At 52.6% G+C, this 23,767-nt stretch overlaps 1 protein-coding gene across 3 annotated transcripts in view; it reads left to right on the top strand.

Annotated features, from left to right (window-relative positions):
• The window catches only part of LOC144113230 (Krueppel-like factor 6), a 225,989-nt gene that overhangs the window by 157,678 nt on the left and 44,544 nt on the right, over nucleotides 1-23,767 (top strand). Inside the window, exon 1 of one of the 3 annotated variants that reach the window (XM_077646204.1) lies at nucleotides 7,458-7,480. The exons of the other annotated variants lie outside the window; for them this stretch is intronic. Coding sequence (XP_077502330.1) covers nucleotides 7,475-7,480 — 6 coding nt within the window. The 5' untranslated portion in view covers nucleotides 7,458-7,474. Of the gene's footprint in view, nucleotides 1-7,457; nucleotides 7,481-23,767 lie in introns of those variants that run through there. 3 annotated transcript variants of the gene reach the window in all.

Here is a 23,767-nt window from a genome sequence, read left to right as displayed (position 1 = left end):
GTGTGATTTTTCATAGCGTAGCTTTGATGTGTGACCAACTTTTTTTTTTATCACTACGCTTCACGAGAAAAAGAGCCGTGAATGTATTTCCACCCAGCGCGACTTGTCGCACCGGTCGTAAATGTAGAGACACATCGGCGCGTGATCGGATAAATACTCGATTGGCAAATAGAAAAGCTTTGCCACGAGTCGAGAAGTTGCGCTTTAACTTAAAAAAAAAAAGACAGAATCTTCGCGTTTGTGCGGTAGCGCCTCATCCTGACTTTCCATTCTTGCGCTCACGTTCACAGCTTTCGACACAAGGGTTTTTTAATCTCTCCCGAACGGAGCCAGCTAGCCGTGGTTGTACAGAACTGGCCGGTTTCTCCGCTTTTCACGATGACCGAAAGCGTACAGGAAGTGTTTATCATAAACTGTCGTATAGACTTCGCGAATCGAACATGCTGCTCACGTAAGCGCCTCAGCCTGCGCTAGCGAGTTAGTCACACTCTACTGCACCTGTCATATCTAAGAATTAATAAACTTCTCCTCGAGGCCGCTCTTTTGTTATTTTTTTTCTCTCATTCATGCCTTATATCTGCTTCGCAGTTTCCCGCTAAACTGGCCGCCGCATTTTTTCCTGCTGGCAACGAGTCTGAGAACGTATGCCCTGCGGGGCGCCCTCTTTGATATGCACGGAGCGGAATGCAAGAGATCGGTCATTAGTGAGCCGATGGTATCAGAGGCCTTGTCGTGTGCTAATGTGTCCTAGGTCTAAAAAACCCTCCTTTTACTACCCCCGATTTCAAGTGCGATTTCTTGTTGCATTTCACTCTTGCGGCTTCTGCAAGTTTTCTCAGGCCTCTTTTTTTTTTTTTCATCTTCATTTGTAGTGTCCACACGTTTATATTACGGCAAGTTTTGGAGGCGTGCTGAGACACCAGGACACTAAATGCGCTTCTTAAGTCAATTATGGAGCCGTAAATATATTCAAAGAACAGGTAACGCGACCGCGTTTGGTTCTTGGACGGGACTCGATACTACAGTCGCAAAGAAGTTACTGAATTAGAAAAAACACAACAAAACACGAATACTTGTAAACTGTCTTCGATGAAGTGCGTGTTCACAGTCCGCTGGAGTTATTATTAAGGTCGAAGACGCGAGATTGCCTGCATCTGTAGTTTAATGAATATATAACGCATTCAGTGGTTTTGTTCGAAAGTTTTTTGTTTGGTCCGCATGTGTTGGGATCGATCGATAGTCGCAATAGGCACAAGGCGCCACTCCTGAGTTCTCGAATGCTTAACCCGGTCACTTATATTACCCGCTAACAAGCGTTTCTTATTTGGCAAAGCACTTGAATTCAATATCGGGAAGTGGGTATGCACAAACGGTTTAGCTCTGTAGAAGAGGCTAAACGACACAGCTCTCGGCGCAAACTCGCAGACGTCGCGCGTCCCCTCAATGTGTTTGTCACAAACCAGACGTTTTCCGCTGGCGTCCTGGGCGCACGCAAGGCAGTTCTTTCTCCGCCGCGTTTTAGAGCTGCACCGGTCGTCCCTCCCCCCTCTCGCGCGGTTATAACGCGCTCCTCTCTCGCAGCCTTGAAGCGAGTGCCACTTGCAGTGCGTGCGTGGCAGCGGGGAAGCAACGAGGAGAGAAACAATTAAGAAAAAGGAGCGGACCTAGCCGCCCGCAGACGGGGGCCCGCGCGCGAACACGCGTGTCAGCGTCATTTATAGTCTTATACTAACCGACACGCATCTCTTCTGGGAATGTGTCAATTTATTCCGGCGGTCCCGCCTCCGGGCCCTCCTCTCCCATCAGCCGACTCCCTTCCCCTGCCGCCGCATACCTGGCTTTGCGCAACCGCCCTCCCGGCAGCGTTCGCGCGCTTTGGTTTATGCTTCGCGGCGCAACACCTTTTTTAACTTTCTCCACACCCACCCCGGGCCTCCCTCCCTCCGCCGCTGTCCCGAAATGAATGTCGACAAGTGCGGTCGACTAGACAGCAAAAGAGAGACGAGGCAGCCAGAGTTGGCTCGGCGGATTCGTTGGCGGCTAAGGTCAGATTGTATCTGAATGCGTCCCATTATGCCGCACGCGCGCCGGCTGCGTCTCGGGCGGGGGCTGGCCTTGGGGCCGCGTTTTTACAATGGAGCGCCGTCTCTCCTCCGCAGCCTGCGTGGCGGAGGTGCCTCTTTGGAGTGACACTCTCTGCCGCCGCTGCTCTCCCGCTCTTTGGCACTTGGCTTCGGTGTGGGTCCGAGCCTCTCTCGCTTTCTCGGTGGATCTCCGCCTCGCAAGAACGGAACGCACGGCTTAAGAAGCCCGGCTCCTTGGAAATGTTGTTTCTCGGGTGCGCGGAGTAGCAACTGACGAAAGTTATTTATAGAGGTGAAGGGGGAAGCGCATGCTGTGCGGTTTTGTCTGGAGAGAGCTGCGCCACTGCCCGCTTTTTTGTGTTTTTGCTGCAAACGGTGGCAAGGAAAACAAAAAGACTTGGCGCGGTCAGTTGTCGTGACTAAACAGAGACCAACGTTTGAAACAATGCATTTGACGTTTCGGCCGTGGAACGCCTTCATCAGAATATATATATATATATATATATATATATATATATATATATATATATATATATATATATATATATATATATATATATATATATAAAGAGAGAGAGAGAGAGAGAGAGAGAGAGAGAGAGAGAGAGAGAGAGAGAGAGAGAGAGAGAGAGAGAGAGAGAGAGAGAGAGAGAGAGAGCGGAACTGCAACTTGGGCGCCAAGCTCAATGATTCAGATTAAGCGACGAGAGAACTTATAGGCGACGCATACAACGGCCCCACGCGACACATTTTCGCTAGTTTAGATAGATGAGATTAAACATACGTGGTTATGTATCGGCCAGAAACTTTCTGCGGAGAGAAATATACCTCGTTGAGAAACAATACGGTCCTGACCGTGCCCGAGTTGGAAAGTTCGATTTCCGACAGTTTTCTCTCGTCTTTCACGTCTTCCTCGCCCACACACGTGCTCCATGCTTACGTCAGCCTCGGACATCGGTACGGTACCGGTTTGAACGACGGTGCGGTCTTCCGTGCTGAAACTAGCGTCGGCGGGCCCGTCACGTGTGTAATGTTGAAGCGTTACCGAGCTTTGACCGGATCAATCATCTTTGTCTTCGGAAAAGGCTTACGGGGGCACTTTACCGGTCCCGCTGATTTATCCTAGGAGCGGCACCGTTACCTCGAAGGTGGTCCATACGGCTGCGCCCATTTCACGGCTACAAGCTGTCCAAGGAGAGTCCGGCAGCGTGCCGGCACGTGAGAACCCGCTGCCGTGGTGTATACAGGCGTGCCGAGAGGCGGCGATCGGCACCGCACCGTTATCTTGGCACATGCATTGTGTATACATAACGCCTCTCCCTCCGCGGGCGGCATTCCCGGCACATCTCGTGGCCCACACGCCGTACCCATTCAGGGCATGGCGGCCCCTTTTTCCTCCCTCCGTCGATTGATCCGTCCGCTATCTCGGCTCTCTCGAAGGGCGCCCAGCCGCCCGAAGCTCACTCCGCCGCCGACATGTATGGATGCGTGCCGTTGCCGCAGCCATAAAAGCCGCGCCAGCGCTCGCCAAAGCACGTCCCCCGAAACTGTCGAGCGCCTTCGCCCGGACACGAAAAACGGAGACACGCACGCACTCACAGCCAGGCCGAATAAACAATAGCCGCATACAGAGGAGCAGCATCGAACCCCCCCCCCCCCTTTGGTGCCGTCGCCGCGCCGCCCGTGCACTGCGGAGAGAGCGCATATTCTCAAATGCCCCCCCCCGCTTTCGATCTTTTTTCGGGCCCGTTATCTCTGCCTTGCCTTCCATTTTCTTCAACGTGACTATTTTTCGTCTTGCGCCGGTGTTGGCACTCTTCCTCTTCCTTTTTAAGTGTCCTTAGCATCGCTACGTTTTTGCGTTATTATTTTTTGCTTCTTCCGCGTTTTCGGTCTGGGAGCGTCCGGAGAACATGAAGATACGAACGGACACGTGCCGCTGTCTACGAAGTCACGCGTTGAAAATTAACAGGCCTTTCTATGCGCATTTAAATGGGAGATTTTTTTTTCTCGTTTCCGGCTTTCATTCTCCTCTTTTTTTCTTTTTTTTTCTTATCCAAAGAGCGAAGACGAGCTGCGCGATAGAAAAGTGTGTTTTACGTGCGCGGCCGCCTGTAATATGCGTTTCCCCTTTCCCTTCTTATATAATCTTCTTTTTTCCCCCTGTCCGCCCACAACGCTGTGGTGGGGCGCGCCGTCGCACGCAGTTAAATATTTCCTTCCTGCAGATTTGTTGTTGGGTCATTTTTCTTCCTCATTACTGTTCTCGGTAGCGGAGAACGCGCGGTATCAAGACTTTTCTTGCCGTAATTTGTCGGCGCACGCTGGCTCGATTTCACGGTTGCCAAGTTTCGTGCAGTGAGATAAGAAGCATTAGCGCCCTGGTAGGGCGCCGGGGGAAGAGGAAAAAAAAATAAAATTTGAGAGGGAGGAGGTTTGGATGGACGGGAAAACGTTGTTTTCTTATCGCGCTGTTCGTTTCTGCCAGCGGTTGGGGGGGAAATTAGGGGCGCACTTTAAGCGGGAACGAGAGAGAGGGAGAGGAAAAAATAAAAAGGTGAGGAAGTGCAAAAACGGGAGGCGAATCTGGGACCTCCAAACGGGCCCATATGCGCGGAATGAGCCTATCATTTTGTATCACGAGAGCGTCTGATATCAACGCGTCGCGAGATTCACGGGGCCGCAGATTCACAAACCCGCACGCAGTCTCTACAGCGTCACCGGCTCGGTGCTTTGCGTTCTGATGCGTGCTGCCGCTACATGCGTTACTCGCCCTATACCTCGAGGAGTTTGTCCAGAAGCTGTGCAACACCAGCCCGGCATTTCAAAGCTCAGATAAGACGTCCCGCGTATTCAGAGTTATTGCTCGGAAGCGGGGCTCGGAAAGTTGCGCGAGGCCCGGCACGGGGTGAGGTCGTCTTCTGGGGATACTTGTTTGCTCTCTGTCGGCACCACATTCGGGTGTACCTCACAGTTAGTTCTTTGTTTTGGACAAAGACGGCCAGAGAAACAGAATGACCGCCACAGTATGCCCACGGAAGCGCGCGTTGCCGAAAGGACTTTCAATTTCCTCGAGTCCACCCTATGTTTACGCTGACCGAGTCTGCTCTATGTCTGTGTGAGATTCCCGAGAGCGCACGACAAGAAGTAAAACAAGGTAGCATAGATCGCCTGCAGATTTACAAAGCGTTCTTCTCGGCTTGTTGTGTCTTCCTACTTGCATTACAGGGCTAGAGCAAGTCCATTAGTTCCCTTTATTATGTAAACGTGTCGCATGAAAGGCGTTTTTGGGTTTTTCAACCGGCACTTGGTTTATGCCCGGAGATTCAGTGTAATCGATTCTGTGCCGGAATCAGGTACCTATAATCATTGAGCTAGCTAATTAGTTAGAGTTGTCGAATGACTAAATGTGTGATCCGTCGGCGAGCCTTTCTAGCTGTCCCAGTCGGATGTCATGCGAAAAGGCCTTCAGTGACGCGGAGAAGCCCTTTCCAAGTGCCAGGCCTACCTGGCGGAGGGGCTGGCCGAGTGCACAGCGGGGACCTCCCTGGAACTGCCCCATCTCGGCGCGCACGCACCTGCCGTCGCTCGTGTCGCGCTTCGGCCGCGTGGAGACGAATTACTCGCGATGTCTTCGCGTCATTTGCCAGGCGGGTTCCTCCCCCTATAGCATCTGGCCGGCCACCGGAGCGGGATTTATCCGGCTGGCCCGTCGCCGGGTCCGCGATGCTCTTTCGGTAATGAATTTTGATGGATGCTCCGGCAAAGGGCCTCTCCTCCGTCCGGCCGCGCGCGCGCAAATGCCAAGGCTGCGGAGTCACGCAACTTTAAATGTGGGTTAATGCGGCCCGGAGCAGCCTTCTCTCCAGGGCCGGGACCCTGGCCAGCCGCAGCGGCCCTGGGGCCGGTGTCAGCCAACCGGCCGCGGTCCTAATGGCGCATCAAATATTCAGTTGGAGTGGCGCCAGCCTCTCCCCCACCCGTATCTTGCTCTTTCTGTCGTGCGGTGGTGCCCTTTTTGGGGTCCAGCCAGCGAGCTCAGTGAATGACCAGGGTGTCTCGCAGAAGCGGCGACTAGAACGGCCGGAAACTTCATCAGATTGCTCCATGCCCACCGAGATGGGCGCGCTTTGTGAGTCAAATACGGCGCGCCCGGATAAGCCGTCAAACTGCCTTCCGTGCGTGTCTACGCGGTGGGCTTCACCCTTCGCCCTGCTGCGGCGCAGAGAAGTGGATTCGGAGGGGCGCGCGAGACCGATTGTTCTGGCGCGGGAAGGCGATACCGGCGGGCATGCATATCGACTAATTCATGGAGTGAGCCGTCTTTGGCGTTGGCATCTCTTTTGACCGGAAAGTGTTCGTTCTCGTTTCTCTAGCCAGCTGTAGAGCCTATCCTGAAAGTGACGTTGCGCGCAATGGGGACAAGATGTGTGCTCCATTTGTTACGGATCAATGGCTCTTGGGTGACGCAGCGCGGTTGCGGCAACTATAAGATAAAACGATTTTCTGTAGTCGCCAGCCTATGCCGGAGAACATGGGCTGCCATTTTCCCGCACGATGTAGGAAAGTGGCTCCCTATTGAAACAACAACATGTTTGGCTGAATGCGCGGAACATTTTATTCATTCCATGGAAGGAAGTGGGGCGAAGTTCGCGCAACATTTTTCAACCGAAAGTCCGGTTCGCAGGTCGTCGCAGCTCCTCGAGTAGACCATTGATAACAATCTTGACGGCATTTAAGGGGCAGCCAGTTGCGAACCAATTTTACCCGTGAAAAAACAATGTGAATGCTCCCCTGATTTACATTATAAAGCGTGCAATTTCCAGCGAATTCGTCGCAGGCGGCTGGACAAAAAAAAATAAAATAAAATGGGGCCGAAGTAAGTTACAGGAACCAAAACCTTAAATCATCGGTGCACCGTGCGGCGAAGCAAGACAAGACTTTTTCGACCCAAAGCAATGTCTCCGCTTTCTGCCAAAGTGTAGCAGACTGTTCCTTGGCTGTTGCAAGACTAGGCGATAGCCGCGTTCCAGTAGATAATTTTTGGGGCTGCCCGTCTCTTAACCTTTGACATCCGTTGCGTTCAGTTGCCGATGCTGCAGTTTTGCCGCCAGTCGATGTCACGCCAAACGTTTTAGATGTTTGACGGACGTGGAATCTTACAGGAGCGTCAACACGTTGTAGGCCGCCCTCGAAACATCATCGCTGCCGGGTTTTGAGCCTCATAGGCATGTTTCTCTGGCGATTTGTGCAAACCACTCTAAGCAAAGTACATGTTGGCACAAGCTTGTAATGTGGTTTTGTTGATTCGTTGCTAATGTTGCCTTTTTTTCTGATTTTCAGGTAAGCCCACCGTTCCTTGCCACTGCACTGATGATCCGTGCCGTTGAATGCAGGTAATCCTCAGCACTCCACGTTATAGAGTGAGCCCGTGCCTGAAATTAAAAGAACCGCGTGAGAAAAAATTTGCTGGAAGTACGCTGTCTGTTTGACTCGCGGAAAGTGAACTGACTTACAAGGGAGTAATTACTCATTGACATCCGCCCAAGCGCAGCCACGCGGCTACAACGTGAAGCTATGCAGCTTTTTTTTCCCTTAACTACGAAGTTTCTGTGGAAGATATATAGCTTTTCTTTGTAGCCGTATAGGTGCGCTTGGGTGCATGTCAATGAGTCATTACTTCATTATTACAAATCTACTGCACGTTGGGGGATCCCATAGACAATTTACCAACACTGAACTAACGAAGTTCACTTTTGCACATGTGTATGGATTAGAAGGCTTTTCGGTTCTTTAAATGGTTTAAAAGCCTAATTATTTCACCGCATCTACTCTTACATTTAACGGGACACTTTGAGCGAGACATGAACATTATGTTTGTGATTTAAGTGTAATTGACTGTAGTTAATTGTTCTCACCGCAGAGCCTTTTTACTGAGGTCAGCAATAATTTCAGTTTATTCCTGTTTTGTAGCTATTCGTGCGGTAAAGTTAAGGTAAGCTAGCATCGTGCGAATGGAACGGTTAATCTTAGCGCGTATTTTAATTCGTTAAATAGTTGCTATAAACATTAGACGCTTATTTCATCTGTGTTTCTCACAGCGTAGCACATTTGTGCGTGCATCTGTCAGTCATTTTATACTATTAGGTACGTCCATTAGTAGAAAATTCAGCATAGCTTTGGTACAAGGCCAGGTAAATGCGACATCTGACTTTCCGACTTACCTTTAGCCCATCACTCATTTGATGACTGTGTCGTACTCAGATGCAGTTTAATTTGTTATTTAAGTATCGTTTCACGTGCTCTTGTATAAATAAAAAACTGCGGCGTCGTTCAAGTTTTTATCTGAAGTCGTATTATCAAGCATATAGTATACCTGCCGCTTGTTTGCAACTTGTTAGCGACTCTATTTTTGCTTGTCAGTAACACTGTAATGCCTTGACGCTTCATTTTTCGTTTCATGTGCTCTCTGTTAACGGGTTCTCCCCGGCCCATTATGTCGGAGTGTACAAGGGGCCTATTACAACAAAAGTCCTTGGCATTTGCAATTCCACCGAAGTAAAAACTAAGTCAAAAAATAAGTAAAAAATTGGCAAGTAAAAATAAGGCTACGCCCATCCGGGCGCGCAATTCATTGTTTATCGCCTGCGTAAATATACTAAACGAAGACAAATAGAAGAGCCGAACGCGGTATCCAAGAGTAAAGAAAAAAGTTCACCGAGAAACTGGGCTTTCTTGCAAAGGTACAAAACGACAATAAAAAAAACGCTTTTTGCTACAGATAAGCGCAAAAGGGGGGGGGGGGGGGGAGTCGTAGAAAGAATCAAGGCACAACAAAGAGGGTAAACGTCCCGTTGTGTTGCCAGTGAATCGCTTCCTCTGTGATGCGTGCGGTATTCTGCCGCAAAACGAGCCGATTTCATATGCGGGCGATTGTAATTGTTGACTCGGACGGTGCTTCCTTCCTCCCAGTCTAACGAACGGCATTCTGCTTTGATCGCTGAGCGGCGTTTCTGCGCCAGTGGTGTCATAAGCGCCCGCGGACTAATGCGCTTTATGGGAACACGGGAGGCCCAATCGACGCGGCTGTATACGTCGCCATTTTAAGCGCACTTGTCACTGCTCTCTGGCAGAAGAATCGGGGGGGAGCAAAGCACAAAACCCAAGCAGCATCTTCCTCGCTCGCCGGAACGTGCTCAAGAGTGCGGTGGCGGGATTTCGCGGGAAGATAAAGAGGGGACCTCTCCTTGGTTATTATTGATCGCGAGCTCCCTACAACCCTCCCCACCCTTCCGCGCCTCCCACTCTGTCTTTCATTTATTCGTCCGTTTGTCATTTGCTTTTTCCTTTCTTTCTTGCAATCGAGTCCCGGCGTTCTCGCGCACTTGTCCACGCGTTTATTTCGCTCCGTTTATTTCCGCGAAAGTCCACCTTCAAACCCCGTGCGCTTCGTTCGTGGAGTATGGGCGCACTTTAAACGCGCTAAACTGGAGGAGGAACACCGCTGCTGCACAATGTATAGCAATTACATTTGCTTGGCCCGGGGCAGGCCGCGTGTATCGATATATGCACGCATAAGGAGCACGTCCTTTGTTGGCGCATCGGGGGCGCCACTGATATGTGCTTATCTCCGACTGCGAAGCGGAATAAGAGTGGCTTTGGTGATTACACGTTGTAGCAGCGCGTGAGCCTTGAGGGTTCTCGCTGAAGACGCGACCCGCCGTTGGAAAAGTAATGTAACTAAAGAGCTCGGCAGCTCGGGAACGCGAGCACAACTTTTAGCTTTCCTGAAAGGAATAAGGATGAAAGTGACACGGGGAAATAAATTCGGGTCAAGGAAACACGAAAAAAAAAAGCAAAAATAAACGCTTGAACGGCAAAAATTACGGCGTTAGATGGCTTAAAAATAGACACTCCGTTGCGCCGAAGCGCTTACTCGCGGAGCATATATTTTTGGCCGTCGCTAACTGATACTCGAGCAATATACCTCTTTGCGGGCGCACGCTCTGCGCTTTTGCACCTCTTCCTTTTGTCGAAATTCATAGGGCGGCGGCGATGAAAAACGACGCCGTAATTTATAGTCACTGGGCACGCAGTCCGCCCGCCGCTGCCGCAAACGCGACAGGCGCCCGCGGACCCGGCGTCAACATTTCTCAATTAATCTGGACCCGCGGCGCGCGCTCCGGGCGGCGCCCGGCCCGAGCGCGCCTAATGAAACGCGCAGTAGTAAACGTCGGGATTGCGTGAGCCCCGACCGAATCGGGCGGAGCAGCAGGCATTGTCTATTCATTTCCAGTTGGAAAGCCCGCGGGCGACGACTAGAAAGAGGGATCCGGCAGGGGGCGTAAAAGGAAGCCCGGCGTGCGGCGTCGCTTCTTGATTCCTCGCGCCGACGTCGTCATTCGGCGGGGCGGAAGGGGGGGGGGGGGGGGGGGCGCCGCGCTGCTGTGTTAAGCTGTATACACTGTGCTGTAAAACAGCGCCGGAGAACGGGGCGGCGCGGAACTGTCTGAATGATGTTCGCTCAGGCCGTAAAATTGAGTCTCGTGGGTCAATAAAGCGAGCCGTATTTTCATGTTTCGCGCTCGGATGTGCGCGCCCTTCATATCAAGTCGGGGCAACGCGCACGCGCCGTGTTCCCTCGTCGTCATCGCGCTGCTCCTTGGCACCCTCCTCCGGCCTCGGGTCGGAGTTCTGTTTGCGCATGCATATGCATACATATCTGAGCGACGATAAGCCCTCCCGAGGCGTCACCTGGCAACCTGCGCACCTCCGGCTTTGCGGCGTCGCGTGTCTCGAGTTGGCGCCGCGGCCTTGTATGCTTGCGACAGCGTGTGCAGGGCCCTTCAGGAGCGTCTCTAGGAGACTCACTCTTCGCCCCCCACCCCCTTTACACGAGGAGTAAGCGAAAAGTGAGGGTGCTTCTATGGCATTTACCTGCTTGTGATTGCCAGCAAACGAGCATGCAACCAAATCTCCCAGTCGTACCGATACATTGAACCCCGCTGGAACAAGAAATACGAGCAGATGGCTCACTAACGCCGCTCGCTTTCTTTTTTCCTGCGCGCTGAAGCAGAGGCGTCACTGTGATATGTCGATGGAGGCTTCTGTGCAAGCGGCCTAGCTTATATCATTTATTTGCTTCTACACGGAAGGTTATGCTGGAAATGGCACTGTTACATTCACCCTATATACCTTCATCATGCCAGGTGTAGCTTTGTTTACTGATGTATACAGTCGTGAGCACAGTATTGAAATCAATGGCCCAAACAGAGCTAGGATATGTTTATATCCAAGCCGCCGAGGTGGCTGAGTGGGTATGGCGCTCGGCTGCCGGCCCGAAAGACGCGGGTTGGATCCCGGCCGCGGCGGTCAAATTTCGATGGAGGCGAAATTCTAGAGGCCCGTGTACTGTGCGATGTCAGTGCACGTTAAAGAACCCCAGGTGGCCGAAATTGCCGGAGCCCTTCACTACGGCGTCTCTCACAGCCTGAGCTGCTTTGGGACGTTAAACCTCTATAAACCAAACCAAACCATATGTTTATATCCGGAGCATTGACTTCCCCTTTCTGCACGCCGTAGTAAGAGAGGTTGTTTGCATGACGTTAATTTCGGCTTCCTCTCACTGCTTCCCCTTTTTTTTTCTCTCTCTTTTTGACATTTTATCTCAGTCGTGAGATGAGGCCTCTCGTGGAGCACTGATTAATCAACGCCGGCGTAGTGAGGCGCGCCCCGATCCACCGTTACTTACCGTCAGGAAAAAGGAAACGCCAGAGCCCGAATGCGTGCGCGGCCATAAGCATCGGAACTGTATACGTGTGGCCGGAGGCGGCAGTAACCGATCGCCTCGCGCCTAACGAAGTCACTCGTACTCTACTACAGCGTGTGCGCACGCGGTGGTGGCGATAGGCGAAGGGAGGGGGGCATAATGGCGGGCAACAGGAGGCGTGATTAATGCGCCAGCTCGTCTGCCTTTCGCGCCATTACTTACCCGTCCCGGGTTTGTTTCGGCTCAGCTCGCGCGAGCGCGCGGCCGAGCAACGCGCACGGCGATTGGCTCGCGCGCACCCCTCTGCCGCTTTTGTGCTGTGCATCCCGCTTGTTAGGGAGCGTCGTTTCGCCAGTATCGGCAATGCACCGGCGGTGCCACCTAGGCAAACCAAATTACGGCCGCCGCATCAGCGTATACAAATTAAAGCCACTTCGTCCGCTTAGCTCCCTCCGGTTCGAGCACCGCTTCGTTGAGCTCACTCGCCTCGTTCTGAGGCTGTCTCTCTCTCATTTTTTTTTTGCTTCTCTTTCTTTTTTTCCTTTTTGCATGCGTGAGGGGAAGTTATGAGAGCCAGCAGTGCTCTCACTGTCTGAAGCGCTTATGGAGCGCTGACAATGAGTGCGGCAGTGCGGGGCATTTTTTTTTTTTCCTGTAAGCGAATCTTTTGCGGATTCTGTCTGTGGCCATCTTGCATTAGTGGTCATCGCCTGTTACTTTGGGACTCATAGCTGGCAAGTAATGTCATTATCATATACTACTGGGCATCATATATAGACTGGGCTTGCCTACTCCAAACGGGTGAAGAAATAAATTGGCAAAACGGTTGTTGCAAAGTTAGATCCTATACATTTCGCTTTGTGAAGAGTCTAAACTGCCATGAGTACAGCAGAAAGCCAGAAACGCCATCACGTGGCTGGTGGCTATTTTTAAATTCTATCACAATCAGAGTGAACTCGACACTCTTAAAAAGCACTTCACCTGTAACGGCACGTGTTATGAGAAGCATAGAATACTGTATATTCACAAGCTTTGTACTGCGGCGATGATTTTACCGGTAAATGCCCTTATTTCGTGATGTATGTCCATAGGGCGTAAAAGTTGCGCTGTGCGCTGGTAGGGCTAACTAGGTAAGATTAGGCCTAACTACTGGGCGGGCTTTTGTGATAGACTGAAACCAACAAAAAAAGATATGGGCGGGCGGACGGGTTAGCAGTGCGTGACCGTTCAGGCCGCGTGCGCAATTTTCGGGCCTTCGATTCAGCGGCGGGCGTAACTCAGGTCCGCTTTGCAGCCGCTGTAGCTACATGAACGTTAATTAATCATCAGGTTACCAAGCGGTGCTGTTCTATAGCGCACTCGCGTAATAACCCCCGCTCTTCTGGGTTACGGTACGCTGCCATGCTTGCCTCTTTGTTTTATTTTTACTTTTCTACCCGTAGCGCATACAACTGCAACGCTGGCTAATAAAAAGGAAGGCACAAAGCTTCAGATAGCGTGAAATTACGCGGGCCTCTCTGTTGGTGTTAAAATGAACGTGGTTGTCGTAACACTGTGAACAAGTTTCCGAATTGCCACGAGATCACCCATTTTTGAGCATGCAAGACAAGTAATGGACTTTACACGACAGGCCCTTCGCCTTTATGAAACCTCGAAATTCCCATTGCTCGTTACCGGTGGCAGCAGTGCCGCCGGTAGCGAAGCCCGGTTATGGTCTTAATTGTTTTAACAGCACAATTCAAGTTTTTTTTTTCTGTGCCCTGTTGCCAGCTTGTTTACGTGGAAGCAAATGACCATCCACTGGAAGATATATAGGATAACAGCACTCTCATATGCATATACACTTTACAATATACGGTCACGAACAAACACCTTTGCTACCAATAGCCCCAACTTGTTCTTCGCGAATAATATTTACCAATAAACCTCAAGCAATGAGGCCACTTCTTTTACGGTTTGGACAGGTGTGCCACAGCATTGGTATTTTGGACACGTTACTTGATACTGCACGAAGCCCTGACTTACTGCCCCCATGGCGCAGTTTTCCGAACGTGTGTGATCATACTCTTCTACACTTCCTTGATAGCTACACTGAGTTTTACATGGATGTGGTTCAAAAACTGTAGTTTACGTTGAAGTGCACTAATGGAGGGGAACTCGGAGAAAAAAAAAAAGACTTGCTCAGGAAACTCAGAAATTCTGAAAAAATTAGGATTTGTCGGTGAAAACATTCTTTTTAGTAGCAAACGCCGCATTCGAAAGAAAATATTAGTGCATCATTAGTAAAGTCTTACTGATAAAGAAGGCGCAGAGCTGCACTGAGGGTCCGACGAAGAAAAGAATGAAAGAGGCTCGCTCCTCTCGCGCGGCGCACCGCTCGCGCATTCTCGAATCGCGTTCGGCTCGAGTGGTCCAGCGAAAATACGTCTCCGCTAGGCCTCAACTGCCTCCTTGCTGCTTCTCCGGCTGCTCGACGTGGGGGCCCCAAGTCTGTCCTCGCTATTACACCGACGCCGATGGCCCCGGATGTCCTCGGGGAGAGTAGCACCGACGTTTGAGCCAGGCTTGGAGTCCTTGCGGTTGGAGCTCGGCGCGACGCACGAGCCGAAGGTTGCAGCCTCAGTCTATGGCCTACTGGAAGCTGCTGGTGGGCCGCCTGCTCCTATGGAGAAGCACCGCTCCCGCAAGCTCGAACAGCGGCAGCCTTGGTCGCCCTGCAGTCTCTCCGCTGCCCTATCTGCGCAGTTGCTTGAAGGCGAGAACCTGGGCCCCCTGGCCGAAACGCGGACTCACAAAAGACCGGCACCAGGTACTCCCTTCGACGGAGCAACGCAGTACGTTGTGCAGTTTGTCCATATTCTGCAACACCGCTGCGATCTGACGCCAAGGCGCCGCTTGTTGTCCAGTCGCCATCAAAGTGAAGATGACGAAGATGAGTATGCTGGTCACCTTGAACACCTGGTCGGGCTTGGAGTCGATGCCGGGCACAACGTCATCGTAATCCGCGCCCAGCGCATGGTCTCTCCCACTGCATACAGCCCGCACAGTCATCATGGGGTAGGTGGCCACCTTATGTTGCAGGACCACGCTGCTGCCCGACGCCCTCGTCCGGCGACGGACCCTGGGATTACCACCCCGGAGCAGCTGCGGTACTTGCGCAACATGGTCTTGGCGTCAGCTGGTCGACATGAATGGTTAGTCTGGACTGGAGCCGACACCAGCCACACGACCGCTGTCGTCCGCACCCAGCGTGTTGAGGCTCTCTTCGTACGCGGGCCGCATCGTTACCATCGTGAAGATGGCCACCTCGCGCTACTGGTTCTGGAGCGTACTGCTGGTCGACTCGCCCGTCCTGCCGCTGCTGTCAACACCCCGATGCACCTGAGGCAGTTTCGCCACCTGGCCTCAGGTCAACTGGTAAGCATGAGCAGCTGGTCCGGGTTGGAGTCGACGCCGGGCGCAACATCTTCGGCGTCCGCTCCCTGCGCGTGGCGGTTCTCGTTCTGCGCGGCCCGCAGCGTCCGCATCGTGGAGATGACCACCTCACGCTGCCGGGTTCCGACCGCGCTGCTTCTCGACTCCCCATTCTGGCCGCTGACCCCGCTGCGGATGGCCCGGTGCACCTGCTGCCTTTCGACCATCTGGCGTGGGTGCTGCTGAAGGCGCGCAGGGGGCGCTCGTGCGCCATGTCGCGCACTGTGAGCGCGCCGGGGTCACCGTAGTGGACGTAGCAGGCCAGGGGACCGGGTGTTCATGGGCAGCACCTGAATGCTCGCCCGCATTAAAGAGCAAGCACTCGTCCGTGCCACGGCGAGCGCTTGCCTCATCTTCGTTGTGTGTGCAAGGCGACCACCACCCACGACACAATGAACATGTGGAGTGGTCGCATGTTATAGACTGATTTGAACGAGATGGCCGCAGCCATCCGTGATGCCATTGTCTGCGCCGACGGCTGGACTGCTCCTGCGGGGAATACTCCGATTCCCCCTTCCCGCAATGGAGTACCGGTGCAAAATCGGCGGGAAACCGGCCTTTCGTCGGCGCCGTCGAGGAGAATGACGAAGGCTCAGTTTGGTTAGTGCTCCAGCGTCATTTCTCGGTCTTTTTTAGTGAAACTGCGGTTTTGAGTCCAAGCAGCAGTCAGTCGACTGATGTGCGCTGATTGTGACCACCTCGCCAAGCCCAGTGACGAAACCTCTGAGCGCCTGTGCTGGCCCACTCTCCTCAGGAGAACGCCCTTCGCTGTGAGCAGTGTTAATGCACTTCTCCCACTGAGGACCGCGAAGACCGTGCATGTGTGCCTTGTGTTGTTCGGCGAGCGCTTTGAACTGGGGTTGACTTTCACCGCCCAGAGCTTTATGGCGAAGCGCACTGGCAGACCGCTTTGGTGAAAGCTAATAAATAGAATATGGTGCGGGCGCGGGCGCCGCGCCCGCCGGTCTGAAGTTTGGATGTGTTTAAGCACAAAATGTAATAGGAGTCACGGCTAGGTGGCGCCAGCTGCCGCACGATTAAAAGGGGTTCAGCCTGACCATCCATATCAATCGGGGATGATATTCGTGTAACATGCGAGAGCAATGTAGAGCTTTGGGTTTCAGAGGTAGGTGTAGTGACAGCAAGATTAACCCGTTAGCGGCAGAGCTGCAGATACGAGCAAGAGAAGACTTGTTTTGGTGGCGTAAAAGCAGGAAGGGATAAATTTTACTAATCACTAGAGTCAAATATTGCTTACGGACAGCCTTGAATGAAAGATGGGGCGGGGCAGGTTAGGATTCAGTTTAAAATAAAGTAAAATGTAAAGCAATGAAGCAGTCTCTCGATTTTACTAGGCAAGATGGAACTCGTCACCGCCCCGATTCAAGACTGATAATTATGTTACACAGAGCACAGTGCATTTGGCGCACGAGTCGCAAGCTCGAATCTCGTGCGGTTCTCTGGACTTGTTCACTTCATCATACACTGACCTTTGTTACGCCGCGACCACGAAAGCGCCGGAAAAAAAAAAATCCCTCGTACTGCTGTCGCTGTAATATAACTAAGGAAACAAACACACCCACAGTTGAAACGAGAGTAGATGCGCTGCTCTGCAACAAATTAAAACGGCGTGTTGTCCGAACCGTTCACAGCAACGGCTTGCTTCGTATCCGAGTAGCTTGTGGCTTTATAATCAACGTCAGTACGCAGAGAGCCGTCAAAATATTCTCCCAAAATGCGCTACCCATCCTTTTCTTTTGCCCTCCGCACTGGAAGACTCAGTGCTGTGCCCCCTCCCTCTGCCCCTTACCTTTTTTTTTGTTTTAACGGAACTTCTTGTGTACCTTTTAGAGCTTCCGTGCGTGTGCGCGCGTGTCTATAAAGCCTGTGTGCGTCAGAGTGCGGGCTGGGTCTCGTCAGGTTTTTTTTCTTGTTTTGTTTCTGCGGACGCGCTCCCGCTGTGTCTTGCGGGCATGTGATGAACAGTGCCAGGGAAAAGCGGGAAGAGGGAGGGTGCACCCCTGAGAAGGCGGCGCCCGGCGCTGCGGGCGAGGAAACTTGAAATGTCGTTCGTGTCGGGCTCTCGCTCTCTCTCCGGCCTTCTTCTCCTTTTTCGAGCTGATGTGTTTCACATTCGGGGACGTCCGTCTTTCCGGACGTCTTTCGCTCCACCCGCTTTCTGTCGAGAGGTGCGCAGTTGTTTCTCGCACTTTCTCTTTCGCGCCTTGTCGGCCTTCTTGCTTTTTCCTTTTTCGCGCCTTCCGGAGAAGGCGGGTGCGCGCGAAAGCAAATAGCGTATACGTACTTGTGGACGCCTGCTCTTTGGGAAATTAATGGCGCTCGGGTAAGTTCCGGCGAGGGGGAGGCTGCGGCGCGGCCGCGCGCGCAACCAGGCTGGAAATAAGGGATCGCGAACGGGGGGGGTAGAAAAGAGAAGTAAACGGAGGAGAGGCGACCGATTCGAACTCGTTGAGGGGAATGCGCCGACCGAAAGCGCCAGAAAAGAATAAGAAAAAAGAAATACGGCGGCCAGCGTGAAGGGAATGAACAGCCGAGTGGAACGCAAGCTCCGGGAAGGAATGACGCCCCCGTCCTGATAGATGGCGCTGGCAGGCTCCCCGCTATTTTCCGTAGGAAATGCACACACGGTGGGGGGCGGCCTGCCTCCTTCGCTCTCCTCCAGGCTCATGGTCCGCCGCGCGCCTTTCCGCCGGCACGTTCCCGCGTCCTATAAGTCGCCGTGCCGGGATGGAGTTATGACGCGCATTCCGGCTGCTCCCGGGCCTCAGCGACGCCCTTCGGCGTTGTTCGTGGCCCTGGGAGCGACCGCAGGCCGCGTGAGAGGGCCGCCGCGGTGGTTAACGCCATGGGCTTTTCGCGAAATTCTTCGGTTTGCGACGCGGGGCCGTGGGGCCGTCGGTCTGGTTGAGTAGGCGACCATTCGCATCTGTCGTGCGAACGTACGTGAGATCGAATGCGGCAAGGAAACCTTTTTCTTTTCATTTCATGACGACATAACAGGGTCCGCTATTGCATCTGTATATACCGCTGGTGTCCCGGCTAACTTGAGCCAAGGGTTAAAAAATAAATTATGGGAGGGAGGCGAGTACATCCAGTTGTATATCGGTGACAACCACCTTGCGCATCACAGGCAATTTCTTGTTTCGCAATTAATAGTTTAATTAAGTTTAATTATCTAAATTAATAAATATTGACTTTACGCAACAAACTGTATTTGAAGAGTTGTCGAGCGCCTTCAGAAACCCCCTTTCCATCATTTACGATAAGGAAATCCTCGCGTGCGTCTTTTTTTGTCCCAGCTCCAAAGACAGCCCGCAAAATACAAAATAATCCACGTGTCTAACGCACTTGCGCGCCGCGATCGTGCTGCTCTCAAGCGTGGTTTGAGCAAACGAAATCGCCTGCAGCCTTGACTCGACGTCCCCGCACCAGTGGCAGGCCGATGTGTTGGTGGTGGTTTCTCATCTGCGTCAGCCAGTGGCACACATGAGGGTGCGAGTTGCCGCCGCCAACTTATCGGCCTGCCACTGGTGCGGGGACGTCGAGTCAAGGCTGCAGGCGATTTCTTTTGCTCAAACCACGCTTGAGAGCAGCACGATCGCGGCGCGGAAGTGCGTCAGACACGTGGATTATTTTGTATTTCGCGGGCTTTCTTTTGAGCTGGGAAAAAAAAAAGACGCACGCGAGGATTTCCTTATCGTAAATGATGGAAAGGGGGTTTCTGAAGGCGCTCGACAACTCCTCTTCAAATGTAGTTTGTTGTGTGAAGTCAATATTTATTAATTTAGATAATTAAACTTAATTAAACAATTAATAGCGAAACAAGTAATTGCCTGTGGTGCGCAAGGTGGTTGTAACCGATATGCAACTGGATGTACTCGCCTCCCTCTCATAATTTATTTTTTAACCCTTCGCTCAAGTTAGCTGGTACACCCGGTATATACGTGCACTCATCAGAGACCGCTCCCCGGTGGAAACGACAGTAATCCTATATATATATATATATATATATATATATATATATATATATATATATATATATATATATATATATATATATATATATATATATATATATATATAAAGGAAGCCAACAGTTACCGAAACCAAGGTGCACAGGGAAGGTTTCTATTTTTTTTTATTTTGTAGTGCCAATCAATTGGTTTAAAGAAAGTTACTTAAAAAGCAGCAGAAAAAACAACCATGCCGCCGATGGGATCCGAACCCACGACCTCCGAATGTCGCATCGAATATATATATATATATATATATATATATATATAATTAGTGACCCGCGGTGGAGAAAGCTGTCCCCAGGGCTGCCGGCGGGATGTCAGGTGTGGCGAGATTTGCTCGAGTTGGTCTTTGCCCCGGGTCGTCGCGCCTCTCAGACGCGTCGGCGCTTGGGAACCGCGGGATGAAGCCGCTCATTTGACAAGGGAAAGGTAAACAGGCCGTGGCTGCTGCCCCCTACAAAGTGGCACCTTCCGAGACGCACTTAATAAGCGAGGCTCGTTGACATGCAAATGAGACCTCAGAACACTCACGGGGCCAGCCTCGCCCTCCGCACGGCAGGCCACCATCATGGGACGTCTGGAGAAGAAAAGAGAGGAGGTTGCTTGTCACGTGACTTGGGCGGTCGACAGCAGGGGAAAGCGGCACTCGGGCTTTAAGAGCTCGGCGTTATGCAAATAGGGGCTTAAATTTGGGAAGTCCGGAGTGGAGCCGGGCTCAGCGTGCACTGCGCGGGCCCGCGGCGCGGCATCTTCTCGGCGTGTTCCGAGCGAGGAATACACTTCCGGCTGGCTGAGCGCTTCCTTCCACCGGGTTTGTGGAGCGCGCGGACGCCGCGACTGGAGGCTCTGGCGGCCCAGTTTACCTTTCGCTGGGCGAATTAATCCCGCGGGCTGGCGGGCTTTAAAGTGGCAAGAGTGCGCGCTTCGCTTTCATTTCCGGCCGCGTGGGCGAGCTGCCCCGACGGGCCTTATTGTTTGAGCGGGATCAGCGCGGTGCCTTTCATCTCGACCTCCGCGTGCGTTGTGTGCGCGCGCTGACATGTCCGCGATATGGCGCCGGCGCACAATAACCTTTTGGAGCGAGTCTCTCCCTGCGCGATTTCGCGACGCGCGCTTCTGTAGCCTCTGACTCTCGTGGTACGTGCGTAGAGTGCGCGATGGTGCGAGACGGCCATCCGTCGTGTTGTCCACCGTCGAAAACGTTTCTCCGTTCTTCGTGTTAGTGGGGAAGTCGACTGCAGAGGGCAGGCTGTAAAGACAAGCGCCTGGATGCCGTCCCTTGTTTCAGATCGAAACGGCCCGGCGCAGGGCGCGCTGCTTTTCCTCACACACATGCCTCGTGGGTTCGTTAAGTCCGTAAACGCCTATGGAAGAAGCTGCTTCGGACGGACTTAATTTTGTTCCGAGTAAGCAATGAAAGCCAGAATTCATTTCAATACACGGGGCATGTTTTGACTGTAGAGGGCGATAAAACAGTCGCACGTATGGTAGCGCGAGAGAGTGTGTCTTTTTTTTATTTGCTTTACAAGTGTATCCTGTTTGCACGTGCATGCCCATTGCTATTCACTAAAGAAATAAAAAGTGTAAACTCGTGTGTCGCTGTTGGCGCAATATCCATTTCGCCGTTGAGTGTAAACTCTGGGCGCATTTTAGACAGGCCCCGTTTAGCCGCCGTTGTGTGGAGATAAAATTCGCCCTTCGAACCGCGACTCTTCGTTTTGTGCCGACGTTTGCGTCGAGATATTCACGCGGCGACTGCGTTTACGTGCGCCTGGCTTCCCGCGATGCATGGGCCGAAATTTGAGGCGAAACCGCAGGCCTCGTGGCAGGCAGCAGCAGCAGCCCAGGCTGCAGGGTTGCCATGGCAACTGGAGATGGCAGCAGCGCGCTGTTGCCCCTCGTGCTGCCGGCAGGACATCCGGTCCAGCGCCACGCGTGGCCACCCCGCGATCGGAAACCCCAGCTTTGGGCCGCTTCCGCCCTCGTCGCTCACCTAGCTCCATTGCCCGCTCGCTTTGTTTTGCCTTTCTTCCTGCGCCGGGGGAAGAGGCAGCCGTAAATGGTCGCCTGTGCCGTCACGAGGCCTTTCCACACAGCGTCCGCTGCCTGGGGACAGCTGGCTCTGCTTCTTTTTGCACGTGCGAGCTGCTGCACTGCTTGGTGTGGCGAATCTGCGTGATTCCTTCGTGAGGGGAGCTACTCGCCTCTTCTGCTGCCCTCTGGTGTGAAATGCTTTGACGCTTATTTGCCTCTTCAAGCGCCCGAGCCTGCGCGAGGACAGACCTAGAAACCGCAAAGTCGCAGGCAGCCCGTAGTCTATGGGAGCTACTGAGGCGCACCATGCACTTCATCGCTGGTGCGCGGCCTGGCTAGTCTGGACTGGGAAGGAATAATCTCAGGAAATATTCCGAGTGGGAAGAAAAGGTATTGCGAACCTCTGGTCGGACTCGTATGTCTTGCTTAGTTGATTTTTCGTTTCTTGTTGCGATAGTTTTTATCAGTTGTGAACTGGCCCGTTTTGAGGCCGATGAGGTCATGAACCTTACGCCAGTGGCGCCAGATTCGTGCGCACTGTGGTTCTCGTTGCCACATATATATGCTAGGAATGGATGACAAGTCAAGCGCTGGTCAAGTGAAGCATGCAAATGCACCGTGGCATGCGTCCCCTCGTCTCTGGCTTGGTTTTTAGCGCGGATAATAAATGATGCATCCGGTGCATCACATCAGGCTAAATCGAAGAGCAGCCAACATTCATGCGTTATAGATAGCGCATCCGTGGAGTTAGTGAACATGCATCAGCTGCTACTCTTTTCGTAGAAACGTGGTACGCGTTAGGTAATCTCTGGAGGTGAACGTCAGGATTCGAGAGTTTGTGCTTTTGTTCGTAAAGAATTGCCCTCGTTTCCATTTCAGCTCCGCGGTGTCCTCGGGAGTGCCTCTCTCCTTTCGTTTTTCGTGCACGCCGGCTCGAGCCCTCCACGCAGGCCAGCGCCGCCAAATGAAACCGCGGCTACAACGCGTCTCCCAGGCACACAGCTTGCGAAAGGCCGCAGAATGAAGAAGCATAGCCGTTGAGTACGCGTCGCTGTAATGCCCCCTGCGCTGCGTCGCGCCGTGGCCTGCCTCTCTTTCTCGCTGCTGCCCGGCGTGACAAAGAACAGGCCATCTACACGAGTGGGCCGCTGGGCTGGGGGGCCATTGGCGGAATACCCTGTCCTGCGTTCACACCGTCGGCCCAAGTCACGAGAGCGGCCGACGCACTGGCGTCGTCGCGGGTCCTGTCGTGCTGCGGTTTCGACACGCGTCGCTCGTGACGTCATGTCGACACATCGATCCCGGAGCCACGCCCCCGGTGCCGTCTGGTCTCCGTCTGGTGTCGCTCCCGGAGCGGAGGCGGCCGAAAACTTGCGCAAAAGAGAGAAGCTGCCAGTGTAGCAACCTCGGGCTCCACTTCATTCCGTTGGGGGGCAACGCAGTTTGCGAAATGGACGGCCGAGGGAAAAGCCGGCAGCTGAAAGTCGGGTAGAAGAAAAGACAAAACTGCGCTGTACGGGTACGGGGCTGATCACGGAGGTCGTATGAGCTGCGCTGGAAGCACGCCGCGACCCGCTCGACATATCACGCTTGGGTTCGCGCGGTTCTCAATGCACGCGACTTCGCGATCTGCCGCCCGTGCTTCTGCTGTCTGGGGGTGAGCTCGTGACACCACTCGCGTTGTGGCAGGGAGACTGCCGACTCTTCTGCCCGCACAGACTATTCCTCTTCGCCGCGTCAGTAGGTAGCCAGTAAGCTTGAATAAATATCTTTTTCGTGAGCACATTTCCTAGCTTACAACGCTTTCTGGGCTTAAAACAAAAGTGGATCATCTGCAGTGTCGGCTTCCCCAAGAATTTAATTGGGGGGATGTTAATTAATTTCTAGAGGGAGGGTGTGAAAAGAGGGGGGTGAGGCTATACTGGAGAAAGGATAGTCACTTTTATTTTTTATTTGTGTGTAAAAATTAAGTAGCCAGTCAACACCACTCGCGTAACGCAGACGTGGAAAACGCGACAAAACACACGCACCTATGCACTATGCACACACACGCACGCATCAGGGAGTCGAATCCATGCTGAACACTGTACAGAGACGCGGAAGATGTATATCGGAGCTTTGATTTCAGTCGCGCCGATTTGCATGACACTGACACATCCAGATATGAATTTGCGGCTGCTACACACAACAGTTGGTTGAATTTGTAGGAGCACGGACACTTTGCGCACCACCACCATTCACTCAGTAACTAAACAAGTAAAATAAATATAAACCAAGACGTGAGCATCTATGTACAGTCGGGGGCAAAAGTCTCTGGACCACGTGTTCCTCAAACGAAGCCGGTAGCTCTGCTATTAGCTTGCGGCTGG

Source organism: Amblyomma americanum, chromosome 1 (genome assembly GCF_052857255.1).
Source record: "Amblyomma americanum isolate KBUSLIRL-KWMA chromosome 1, ASM5285725v1, whole genome shotgun sequence".
Classification (NCBI taxonomy): Eukaryota; Metazoa; Arthropoda; class Arachnida; order Ixodida; family Ixodidae; genus Amblyomma; species Amblyomma americanum.
The sequence above is the reverse complement of the archived record's forward strand: the minus strand, read 5'-3'. Positions and strand labels throughout refer to the sequence as shown.